We start from the raw sequence: 13,771 nt of genomic DNA, 5'->3' as shown, positions 1-13,771 counted from the left end.
ATAGTGGTGTGTGCACTGAAAGTGTGACAATATTTAGCAAAAAAACGAATCTTTTCACCCATACCTGTATATTAATAAACCATAAGACAATGGCCTCGGATTTCTCTAGTAAACACTTTGATTGCATTTCCAAATGCTTGTCTTGAGTAACATCAAACCAATTTAGTTGACCTTACCATCATAGGAAAAAGCATTCATTGTTATTTATTTGTGCTGATAGATCCCTTTTGGTCTGAAGAACCACTAAACAGTTACAGGTTACATAAAGTCTATTCAAACCATATTTATGGGTTGAGAATTTCAGGTTATAGCCGCAAAGTATGCAATTGCATTGGGCACCTCTGCAAGGATCTCCAGATTATATTACTGGGTAGTGCAGCTTTTCTTATGAGATGTTTGAAGTTCATATCATAAAATAGTTTTTATTTAATAATTATAATGATAGAGATCTGCTTCCCTGCTGAGAGGGAAGCAGAGGAAAAAGGAGAATGATGATAAGTATGCAATAAGGCAAAGACTGGCTAAATGAGATACTTAGAATTATTAGGTAGAGGGCTCCATGCCATGGGGAGTAGCAGAGCAGTGATATACCCTCTTACTAATTAAACCAGGTTATGTTTAACTGGGACTAAACATTCGGTTTTTTTTAGAAACAAACAACATAAAAGAGTAATTTACCTTCTATAAAACTAGGAATAAAATTAAGGATTTTTGAATATTAGATTTTTAAGTCTTTCTAGTCTACGTCAGATATAAACTTTGCTGTGCACAGATGGACATTGCCTGCTGACTGCAATTTATTGGTCCACATACAAGAGGGAAATAAGTATTGAAAACGTCAACATTTTTCTCGTAAATATATATGTGTTTGCGTGTATAATGTTCTCCCACGTGTGTCTCATATAAAAGCTGCTTTCATTCATAAGCTTTGGGTTAATGCCAATTGATTATATTTTATCCTGTTGCTTGGGGCCACACTATCTAATATAAGTAATTATAAAACAACTGGACTTGCTGAGAAATTTTTATGTTTAGATAATTTCTCAGCAAGGCCATTTGTTTTATAATTACTTATATTAGATATACCATTGCCTGGATGAAGGGAAATCTTCATAGTCACTTGGGGCCACACCTTTCTTTGTTGGCTCTTAATTAATGGATCTCCATCCAAACTGTTAGGCAGCAAGTGACAATTGTTTCCATTTCTTTCAGGCTTCGCCTATCTATGCTACAGGAGCCCAGCAGTTCCCTTCTGGTGCTGGACTGGCTGCACTTTGAGTCTCCGATAGGAGCACGTATTGTAGATTATCTGATCAGCCAGGAAAAGGTTATTGACAGACTGGACCATTCTAAAGTGGAATCAGGTAAATGTGGCATTATATTTTTGTTCGACATACCATATGTGCATTCCCATCTACACACCCAGATACCATACTTTGTTTACAGGGAAAAATGTGGACTTTAAAGGAACAGTTCAGTGTAAAAATGAAAACTGGGTAAATAGATAGGTTGTGCAAAATATAGAAATTTCAACATAGTTAGTTAGCCAAAAATGTAATCTATAAAGGCTGGAGTGACTGTATGTCTAACATAACAGCCGGAAGTCTACTTCCTGCTTTTTAGCTCTCTAACTCTGAGTTAGTCAGCGACTTTACCGGGGGCCACATGGGACATAACTGTTCAGTGAGTTTGCAATTGATCCTCAGCATGCAGCTCAGATTCAAAAGCAACAGATATGACCCATGTGGCCTCCCCTAAAGTTAATGATTGGTTACTGCCTGGTAACCAATCAGTGGAATTAAATTTTATATTTTTGGCTAACTAACTATATTGAAAACATTTTTTATTTTGCACAGCCTATAAATTTACCCAGTTTTTATTTTTATACTGAACAATTCCTTTAAACACTTGCTGAGATGTGTTTAATTTAGGGAAATAAATATGAAAGGGGGCATTTTCCAGATCATACCTAGATCACCTGGACACATTTCATTTCACTGGCAGACATTACAAATGTGGCACTATGTTAACAGAATTCTAATCAACACATTAATCGTGTTTCTATTTGAGTACTGTACCTCCTCCTTTGCTTGGAGGCAACAAACCACCATCTGCTTTGTAACCTATATCAAGCTGCTGCTGGAAGTCACATTCTCCTGACTCATTAGACCCAATGTTCCTTTCTACATCCTTCTGATGCCGTCACACCTAACTTGTCTTTGTTAAATAGAAATACACATTTTAAAGGGAAAGATTTCACTTTACGTCCCCATACATGATCAGTAAAGCTGACGCCCTTTATTTTGTGCACTTGCAAAGAGCCTTTTATCTACACATTTTCATTAAATCATATGAAAGGAAGTCACCACACTACTTTATCTTCTGAATTATAGTATACTCAATGGAGTTTCCATAGATCCAGTGAAAGAGTGCTCCCAGGGGCTGTATTTTTACTTTTGATCACTCAGCCCTTATAACTATTGCTCCAAAATGTAGCCAGGCTGTTCTTTTAAGATACATTCAGCTTTCTCTGCAGTAACAGATGGTATGTTTTATTCTTTTATCTTTTCTCTGCTCCTGCGGTAGTCATTATAAATACTCTCTCTTTACCTGTAAAGTCTTTCATGCAGGTCCCTTATTATAATATGGTGTATATATTAGTTGTGTGTCTCATTAATTTCAGTAAGTCACTTTGCTGCTCCATTGTAATGTTTTATGGACTCTCATAACTCTTGTTAAATTGTTATCATTGTATTAATAGTGCGGCACTCAATATGCAGCATGCGGCTACCTTAAATGTCACAGAATATACAAAGAATCTTCCTCTCTTCCACATACATTATAGCAAGTAGAATGTGGTAGATTATGGAGCAACCATATCCTTCATTCTTTTCTCTTTCTATTTTTTCACATTTTTTCTTCTCTACCTATTTTTGCTCAATTGCCTCTGTAAACCAGAGACAGTTTTGAGTTTTGTGGAGGACATTATCTCAGGAGCGAAGTCGCCATGCTCAATGCCAGCCCAAGTACCTGACAAATATTCTTCCACTATATCACTCATCATTCGCTGCCTAGAGCCTGATACTACCTACACGTAAGTAACATTTCCACTCATTGGTCAGCTTATTATTTACATTATATAACACTCTATACCTTCTTCTCAACAACAAAGGGGAAAAACACACCCCTAAACCCACAATTTATCCCATTTGGAATAACATTTTAATCAGCCCATTCTTATAGGACACTGTGCCCACCACCTAATTACAGGTCTTGCCAGTCTGATGGTCCAGAAGGTCATTATTACTCTGTTCAAACTGCACTCTCAGGGCTTAACATACATATTTTATTGTGGACAAAACAATAAAAACAAAGTTTTTGTCCACAATAAAATATTTTTGGTATTTTGTTAAGCCCTGAGAGTGCGGTTTCTACAGAGTTCTAGTTCACCTTTTGCGGACTGCACCCAGGCAACTTCAACCATCTTTTCGTGAGTGCCGGCATTTAAACTATATATATATATACATATATATATATATATATATATATATATATATATATATATATATATATTCTATATACTCTATTATTCTTCTCATATTCTCATATTCAAACATTGCTTTAAAAAAATTATCATAGGTTTTTAAAAACAAGGAATATGTCACTGCATACTTCTGACTACCCTGCATTATTTAATTGATAATTATTTGATGTTCATGCTTCCATTTAAATAACTGGAAATGTACTGGTAGTGATTAAGCAAACATCAGTTGACTAAGAAATAAATTATAATTATATATTTTATTCTGTTTTATTTAAAAATTAGTCTTTTCATGCCATCCTCTAACGAAGCACTATGGGGCAAATTCACTAAAGGGCGAATTTTCACCAGTGACCACACTCCGCATCACTTTCCAAGGCCCAAATTCGTTACCATTATGCTAATTCACTAATATGCATAGTTGAGTTTTAGCAGGCGAATGCTGGCAAATTTTGGCTAGCATTAATTCGGTGGGATGAGCATTTCACAGCGCATTTTTGCTAGAGTTCATTTCTTACACTTCGGTTAATTTGAATAGGGCAGGTACCTAAAAAGTCGTGTAGACTTCTTTTTCAGTAATGTTGGTGCAAATGCTTAAAGTGGACACTTTTTCAAACATATGTCCAATGAGCCATAATAAAGACAGAAGAGATCCTCTAACTAATGTCCTAGACATGAGCCCACCCTTAAACAAATTAAACAAATGTGCCATGCTCCTCAAATTACTAAAAAAATTCGCTAGTGAATTGTCCACTACGCCTGTTAGTGAATTGGAGATGTCCCTGCAGATGTGATTTCTGGTGAATTGTCGCCAGCGATGACCACTTTGCCCTTTAGTGAATCTGCTCCTATATGTTCTTAGAATAAATACTGTACATAGCCATACATTTACTATAATATTTCTTTACTGGTCAGATTTACACTTTGGGGAGTGGACAACACAGGAAGGCGTTCAGAGCCCAGCCATGTAACTGTTAAAATGCCCTGCCCAGAGGTGGATGACGTGAAGTCTCAAGGTAACAATAAAACCAGATTCTAAATATACACATTAGTTGGCATCGTGTTGATTCTCAAAAAAGTATGTCATAGTAATTATTAGTAGAAGAAAAAATCAATTCCATATTCAAAGGCTCATTTATATTTGCAGCACATCTTGCTTTAGCACATTGTGGAATATAGATACATAGGCAAAACCAAAGATTTGCCATGCAGCATCAACAATACAACATTTTCTGTATTTGCCTCATGTACAAAATGTTTCGACCTCCTAAACAAATCCATTAGTAGTAGAACTGCTGAAGCTGAACTGAGAGATAATAAAAGAATAACAAAAGAAGAGAAAATAAAATCTGCCGGAATTAGGTAGTCACAGTAACATGCCTTTTACAATCAGCAATTTTATACCAACTTGTATTTGTTTTATTCATCCTGCACTTAACACTGCGTGACAAATCTATATAATTAAATGAAAACTAACAATAACATTTGTTATAGATAACATATGGAAGAGAGGAAAAATTTACAACCTCAGCACTTGCACCAGTTTATTTGGTAAAGCACATATAGGTTCTGTCATTAAATAATGAGATATTTATATATGACGTATTCAGTGCTTCATAAAAAACTATGCAGGATTAAGATATACCTTATAGGAACACATATTCAGTCACCTATCTGCCCAAAAAACTTAATTTGAAAGTAAGGTTATTTTTGCTATTGAAGTCTTTTCTGGAAAGGCTGTCCACTGTATGTTGGAACATTGTTGGTGGGATTTGCTTCCATTTAGTCGGAAGAGCGTTAGTGTGGTTGGATGTGGACAATCTGATCTTGCTCAGAGTCAGCATTTCAATTTATCTAGCAGATGTTTAGTTGGGCTCTATGCATGTCAAGTTATTTCATTCCAATCTTAACCAAAGAAAACCAAAAAAACAATTTGTTTGAGTGCTCCTCGTGTGCAAAGGGGCTTTAACCTGCTGAAACAAACAAGTGTGGAATTGCTTCATTGGAACCAGGAGTCGTAGCTCAGGCTATGATAAACAGTATAGCCCCAGACCATTATTACTTTTTCCCTCAAATTTACAATCAGCTTTAAGTATTCCACCCATATCAGACTTATCATTCTGCACTATGCATCCATGCAGGTTGAGTTCTCCTGGTATCCCAGACAATTCAGCCAATCTACCAGATGTCCTATTGTGATAACCTTTACAAAGGTGATTCTTGGACTCGTACATACATAGTCATGTTAGGACTGTGTGGCCCCAACTGTGAAAACTCAAAATAATAAATTCAAATTTAATTGTTGCCCAGTTGAAGTTTCTGACTTAGTAGTGATAGTTCCAACTGAGGACATGCATATATTATATGCTATACACACTAACTTGGGTCTCCAATTCTTTGAGAATATGTAACCTACCATCTTGCATCACAAACGTTGTAGCTCATATCTGTTTCCACTAAGCACATTACTTACAGTTGACTGAGACACATCTAGCAGGATACAAATTTTACAAACAAGCTTATTGGAATGGAGACATCCTACGATCTTGACAAATTAAGGGGCAGATTTATTAGTTTACTAGGCCGAATTGAAAATTTTTAAAGTCTGGAAAATGAGTCAGAGTTTAATAAATTAGATTTTTTTATATATAACCCTACAGTCGAATTTCAAATATGTCTAACATATAAAAAAAAATTGCAACAGCAGGGAACCTTTTCTAAGTGTAGTGATTTATTTATATAGTTTCTGCCCAATCCCCACACATAATATGCACTTACAAGATTAAAATAAATAACTGCATATAGAACTCTTATCTGTCCTTATCCTTCATTAACAGCCTGTTCATATCCAGCCTCCTCTGTATGTTCACAGCTCGTATTACTCCATCTTTATTCTCATAGTGCCCAAGATCAACACAACTCCAGTTAATTTTTCCAGATACACAGACTTTTTGAGTTTTTTTGTCCAACGCGTTTGTCCAACCAGCCTGCTTTCTCAAGCACTTCTTCCCATTACCTCACTTCCCTTTTTATTCTATCTGTAATTAACCACTCACTTACTGTACCTCCATATATCACTTTATTAATTACCAAATTAAAACTTCAATAATTGATGTAATATTTCCACCTTAAAACACAACAAACAATACATTATTTGAACTAACCCATAAAAATTCACATAAAATATGATAAAATACATAAAACACATAAAAAGGACCTTATACTTCATGGTGCTAATATCAGTTGCGTTCATACCATAAAAGCTGCCAGATCAATAACTGCATTTAATCCATTTGGTACCATAGTTTACCCTTCCGAATTTCCATTATGTGTATTGATAATGTGTTGGTCTCTAACCCCTTCGTTATGTTTCTTATGTGTTTAAAAAATCTGGTTTTTAATTTTCTAGTGCTTCTTCCAATATATTACAAGCCACATGCACATTGTATCAAATATATTACAAATGTGGTGTCCATCCCCATGTTTCAAATGTTTGTCTTGTTATTTTTGATTGAAATTGTGTTTTTTTCTTTCCCCCCAAGTGTTCACACGTTGTACAAGCTTTCTTTCCACATTTGTGCATCCCATTACTTTTCTTACTATCCCATAAATTTTCCTGTGGCTTCTTTATCTTTTGTGTCATATCACTCGGTGCACTCAATTTTCCTATGATCTTTATTGTATTGTATAATAAATCTTGGTTTATCTCTCTGTAATGTATTCTTATACTTATATTTCAGCATTGTCTCTCTTGGTATTTTCTTTACCCTCTCTAAGACCAAATCCCATTCCCCCTTAGGATATCCTTTCACAGCTAATTTCTGTACTACTACTTTTGCCTTCTCCATAAAATCCTCTTCCCGCTTATAGTTTCTTTGTACACAGTTCCTCATATGGTATATTCTGTAATCATGTTTTTTTTTGGTGGGATGTTGCATGTAAATAACCATTGGAATCCACTACCTTTCTATTTTTCTTTACCATTATCTCATTGGTTCCTGAGACGTAACATTTCACATCTAAGTAACTGATGGATTGTTTGTCATCATTTATTGTAAGTTTTAAATTCCAATCAATTTGATTTATATAACTGACAAATTCATATATTTCTTCTGGGGAACCCTGCCATATGAATATCAAATCATCGATATACCGTTTGTATAATTTAATGTTCTCCTCAAACCACTTAATTTTATATAATACTTGTTTCTCCCACTGCCCCATGAATGAGTTATCAAAGGCGGGTGCAAAAGGAGATCCCATTGCGGTCCCAACTGTGCCCCTAAAATTAAATAATTATGACTTAAAATAAACCTAATGCCCCCTGTAATGAATTCAATCTGACCCACCAGTAATACTTCTTTTTACAAATACTATCTCACTGCCTCAACTCCCTTATCTTGTGGTATATTAGTATACAGGGCCGCTACATCACAGACATGTCACATGAAACATTGTAAGGAATTCCATGATGGAAATCCGGAAGGGTTAAAGATCATGGGTATAGAAGTAGTGGAGGGGAATAGTAGAGGTGGAGATCGATTAAACAAACTGACAAAATGAGAGACAAACAGTATAGACATAAAACCATTGGTACCAAATGGATTAAATGCAGATATTGATCTGGCAGCTGTGAGCTGTGAACACACAGAGTAGGCTGGACATGAACAGGAGCTGTTAATGAAGGATAAGGACAGATACGAGTTCTATATGAAGTTGTTTATTTTAATCTTGTACGTGCATATTATGTGTGGGGATCAGGCAGAAACAAAGTAAATTAATTACTACACTTAGAAAAGGTTCCCTGCTGTTGCACTTTTATTTATTTTTTAGACAGTAATATGTGCGGAGAAGGAGTACTCCAATAATAAAGCTGCAGAGTGGGGAAGTGACTATAAAGTGAAGTGTTGATATGAATTAACCACTGATTCCGGCAGCGCTGCAAGTTACTAATTAGTGCTCAAATTTCAAATATATTCGAATTTAAACTTTAAAAAAACTCACATGAATTTTGACTTTAATAAATGTGCCTCTAAAAGTCACTGAGCTCTTCAGTTCCACCAAACCTATTGCCAATTTTTTGCTGTCTTAGCAATAAAGATGGCTACGATAGCCAATGCTACAATTAGTTATGTATATGTATTAGATATACATAATTAAATCATATTAATCGTAATAATATTTTATCATATTTAACCTCTTGCCTTCTCTATTTTTTCCACCTTATGCTTACATCAGAAGTAGCTGACAAGATCTACAACCTTTTCAATGGGTACACCAGTGGGAAAGAGCAGCAGACAGCATACAACACTCTTCTGGAACTTGGCTCCCCCACTTTGCACAGAGTTCGCTATCACTATAACCAGCACTTCCAGAGCTTTGGAGAGTTTACCTGGCGATGTGAAGATGAACTAGGGCCCAGGTCTCTTTATTTACGTTTTAGAGTGTTTATTTGATCACTTTGTTCTTATACTTAGGGGGTTATTTATGAAAGTCATTCATTATTAAATTTTCCCCAAAAATTAGGTTTTCGGGAAAAAATTTGATTTACATGATTTTTTTTTTTGGATTTCTCATCCAATTTACATGATTTTTTCTGATTTTTCGCCCAAAAACTCAAATTTTTGCCTGAAAACTCTGAAAACTTTGGGGTATTGCACTAAACCCAGCGCACATCAAAAAAATCATTAGGACTTCTCTAATTGACTTATATGCAACCTCGACAGGTTTGAGATGCCAGATTTTCAGATTCTTACTTTTCCATCTTCAGGGTTTAATAAATTCTGAAAAGTTCGTGATTTTTCAAAAGTCTGATTTTATAAAAAAAAATCACAAACTTTTCGTGATTTTTGCATTCGGAGTTTAGTAAATAACCCCCTTAGTATATATCTCTGGATGGGATCCTGAACAGGTGTTTTGTCCTGGAAAGTGTTTCATGAATGGAAAATATTCATTCACAAAATGTTGAAAGTTACAGTATATGAATAGTCAATTCCAACATTGATTGAAGTGAAGTGAAGTTGTAGCAGGGTCAAGTGGAAATATTATTTATTGCTGAACTCTTTATTTAACAATAGTTCCATAAAGCATGTTTCCTTCAGAAAAACTCAGTAGTAAATGATGCTCTTGCCTACAGCTTTTCTTGTGCTACCATGCCAGAATAACTGAAGTTCCCTGGTCTTCCTCATCGTTAAATAACTATCTTACTGTAAAATGTATTGACAAAATTCAACAATAACGACAAATAAACTAGTATGCATTAATATTTAACATCAGGAGCAACATTCCATCCTCAGAACATACACCCAATCCCAGGTGGTATATTGCAAAAGACAGTAAACATTAGGTCACCTTCATACAACACAGCAAACGCTAATTCTTTGAACCTATATAAGGGCTATTCCACACGGGGAGATAGCGACGCGTTTGCGGTCACGGCGACAAAGCGCCGCGACAGTCGCCGCGACCGGCGCAGGCGACAGTTTTGTATGCGCGCCTATGTAAAAACGCCTGTGCTAACCACACGAGGCGATGCGCTTTTCAACAGTCGCCTGAAAATGCCTCGCAAGGCTTTTTCAGGCGACTGTTGAAAAGCGCATCGCCTCGTGTGGTTAGCACAGGCGTTTTTACATAGGCGCCCATACAAAACTGTCGCCTGCGCCGGTCGCGGCGACTGTCGCGGCGCTTTGTCGCCGCGACCGCAAATGCGTCGCTATCTCCCCGTGTGGACTAGCCCTAAAAGGTGCCCAAAGTTATACATCTGGAGGTGAACGCAATGCACGTGTAAGTGAATGTAAATCTAACTAAACCACCCAGCAACACACACATCTAGCAGATGAATAATAAAGGTTTATTTTACCAGAAATGCCAGTTCCTTTGGGTAGCATATATTTAGGTCTTGTTGCAGAAAACAGAATGAACAAACTTAAAGGCCACTCAACTCTTCAAAGGAGATTATTAATGAACATAGGTGTAAATTGCAAAGTTCTAGTTGTAGTTGCCAATAGCAACCATTTAGTTTTAAACAGTCTGCTAGCAAAAGGAAAATAAAAGCAAAACCCTGAGAAAAAAAGTTTGTAAATAAATTGTCCTTTCATGTATATCAAAGGGACACAACCTTATGCTTTAACAATATCAGTTCAAGCTACTTGAAAGAGGTCTAATTGTATATGAACTGCTTGTGATGCCATTAAGGCTGCAGAGATGCTCTAGTTTATGAATATGTTGATTTCAGATGATGTGACATTTCATCTATATGAAAGAAGACAGTCAATGTCCTAAGTAGCAGTGTTATGTTGTTTTTAGACTCTCTTGGCACGTTGACCTAGAGGACTTTCTGAGCAGCACTAAACCAAACAAAATGATGCTTAAAAAACAAAAAAATGTCTACATGCCTGAAGGGTAAATAGCAGACTGGAGAGCCATGATTAGGAACAGACTTGTGCCTTCACTTTAGGATGGCTGTTATTTCTCCTACTTAATGTAACTGAATCAGTCTCGGTGGGACTTGGCTTTTAGGCTAAGGGCACACTAGGCGATAGCGCCGCGATTTGACTCGCGGCGACTTTTCGCCGCGACTTTTAATCCGCAATCGCTGTGGAAACTTTTGCGCTGGCGTCTATGGGGAATCGCGAGCGTAAAAACACACGCGGCGATCTTTTTTCTATTGTCGCTCGAAATCGCCTCGCTAGGCGATTTCGAGCGACAATAGAAAAAAGATCGCCGCGTGTGTTTTTACGCTGGCGATTTGTCGCGATTCCCCATAGACGCCAGCGCCAAAGTTTCCCCAGCGATTGCGGATTAAAAGTCGCGGCGAAAAGTCGCCGCGAGTCAAATCGCGGCGCTATCGCCTAGTGTGCCCTTAGCCTTACTATTGAGTGCTGTTCTTAGATCTACTAGGGAGCTGTTATCTTGTGTTAGGGAGCTGTTATCTGGTTACCTTCCAATTGTTCTGTTATTAGGCTCCTGGGGGGGAAAGGGGGGTGGTGATATCACTCCAACTTGCAGTGCAGCAGTAAAGAGTGATTGAAGTATATCAGAGCATGCCTGGGGGCAGCTAGGAAACTGACAATATGTATAGCCCCATGTCAGATTTCTTAATTGAATATAAAAAATCTTTGCAAGCTTTTTTTAAAAATGGATTTCAGTACAGAATTCTGCTGGAGCAGCACTATTGCATTTTGAAAAACATGTTTTCCCATGACAGTATCCCTTTCAGTGATAAAACAACCATCTTTTGAATGAATATGCTCAATGAATATGCTCAGTGTTTGTGACATGCTATGAATAATCATAGCCTCTAGTAATTCAGTAGTGACCTACACTTGACTTCCATAAGGTACACAGGTCATGTCCCCTGAAACATAAGGTCCACCCAGAGGACCCTTGAATATCTATGACCTATATCAATATAATGGGCTTTATTATTTTTACCATTTACAAGTATGTAGAAAGTAGCAACAAGCTCTACAACCCTGAACAATAGGCAAAGGTTTTATACAACAAAATATACAGAAAAAATGCAGATAAAAAAATTCTGAGGTGATACTCTGGCATTGTCCTGCTTTCTAAAATTTTGCACAGACAATTGAGAGATATATGTTCTGTCTTTATTTGCAGGAAAGCTGGCTTGGTACTCTCTCAGCTGGATTCACTGAGTGCATGGTGCAGTCATCTCTTGAGCGAACCTCGGATAACCTTGCGTCGATCTTCTATACACTACCTGGCTTGTCGGTATAGTGATGTTAAACCTCACACACTCAATTGGCTTGAACTAAGTCGGGATTTGCGTAAAAACTGTGAGGAGCAGGTGCTGGTTGTGCTAAGTAATGACTATGGAGACCGCAAGGATAACTGAACATGGCGGTGAAACAACAGGAACCAAGAAAGAAGGCACAAAACATGTGGTAAATGGCTTAAGATGGAAACTGACTGTTGGAATGTTCTCGAACAGACAACTTACTGTCTCTTAACCAGGAAAGAGTCAGACAGTGGAATCCATTGACACTGGTAGATATTTCTAAATACGGATTTGGCAAATAGGTTTGAAAAAAATAAAAAGAAACAACTATATCATACATTACAAACATACTCAGACCCTAATGATTTTGTTTTAGCTGAAGCATCAAAACAGTATTTTAGCTACATGTATTAATATTCTGGACATGATTGCAGCAAGTGTGTCAATGACTTTTTTTAAATATGATTATCCTTGTATAATCCAATATGGACAGCATGCCACCATGGAAGTGTAGCAGTTACAGACTAGTGTATGGTCCAAATTGTTATTTCCTCCTTTAAAAAAAATGGAAGGAAACAGTGTTCTTGTATACTGAATTTATTTGCTATAGTTTGTGTAGGCGAATGCTACGTCTTTCAGTTAATTACAGAACAAGTCCTGTAACTGGGTTTTTTTGTCTTGAGCAGGACCTGTCTGTGTGTCCTCCAGAATAATATTCTTCTTATCTGCCTTGGAAGAAATCTGGGACTCACAGAATTTACATAGTGCCTACATTCAATGTATTGTCTATTTCTTCCAGGTGTAAAATGGGTATGTATCTATAAAAAGAATCCAAGTCCTGTGGAGGTATTCCCCGCCATAGTAGAACACTAAACAAGATTTCAGAGTTCATGTATCCCACAGGCCTTTCAAAATCACATATGTTTTGTGTTTGTGTTTTGCAAGCTTCTGAAATGACTGATATGGTTTATTTGACTATTCTAACACTCTATTCTCATGAAAGTTCTTTTATTAATCCCAAAAAATGTTTTTATTTCATAAAAGAGAGAGAAGCCAAAGGATAAAAAGATGTTGGTGAAAAGTTATATTTCAACAGACTGACTCAAAAGATTTTATTATAAAGAATAAAATACTTTTGTGCAGCATATAAAGTATGATAACTGCATCATGTCAAGAGAAGCTAAAATAGTCTTTCGAAAGATATTTAGAGAGTTGAGCTTAGCAGAAGAAGCAACATGATGGAATCCACCTATATAAACTGTAGGATCAATTTACACCTAACCTCAAATATGATTATATAATAATGTCATGTGTTGAGATTAGAAACTGCAAGTTTTCATTGTTTTTTATAGAACAAAAAGGCTTTTCCCTATAGGAAACATAACAAGTAGCAGAACTGGCTTGTCTAGGGGGCAGAAGATATCTCCTGTTTTTGTGGATGTGTTCCATAGAGAGTCATTTTGAAAGGTAATGAAAAAGAATTCCATCTG

The 13,771-nt window shown here is 36.6% G+C and overlaps 1 protein-coding gene across 1 annotated transcript in view; it reads left to right on the top strand.

Annotated features, from left to right (window-relative positions):
- The window catches only part of astn1.S (astrotactin 1 S homeolog), a 163,365-nt gene extending 150,783 nt beyond the window's left edge, over window positions 1-12,582 (top strand). Inside the window, exons 20-24 of the mRNA XM_041561499.1 lie at window positions 1,213-1,364; window positions 2,959-3,094; window positions 4,457-4,557; window positions 8,780-8,963; window positions 12,161-12,582. Of these exons, the coding sequence (XP_041417433.1) occupies window positions 1,213-1,364; window positions 2,959-3,094; window positions 4,457-4,557; window positions 8,780-8,963; window positions 12,161-12,398 (811 nt within the window). The 3' untranslated portion in view covers window positions 12,399-12,582. The remainder of the gene's footprint in view (window positions 1-1,212; window positions 1,365-2,958; window positions 3,095-4,456; window positions 4,558-8,779; window positions 8,964-12,160) is intronic.
- The last annotated feature ends 1,189 nt before the right edge of the window (window positions 12,583-13,771 follow it).

Source organism: Xenopus laevis, chromosome 4S (assembly GCF_017654675.1).
Source record: "Xenopus laevis strain J_2021 chromosome 4S, Xenopus_laevis_v10.1, whole genome shotgun sequence".
Classification (NCBI taxonomy): domain Eukaryota; kingdom Metazoa; phylum Chordata; class Amphibia; order Anura; family Pipidae; genus Xenopus; species Xenopus laevis.
Note: the sequence above shows the minus strand (reverse complement) of the source record. Positions and strands in the feature narration are given on the sequence as shown.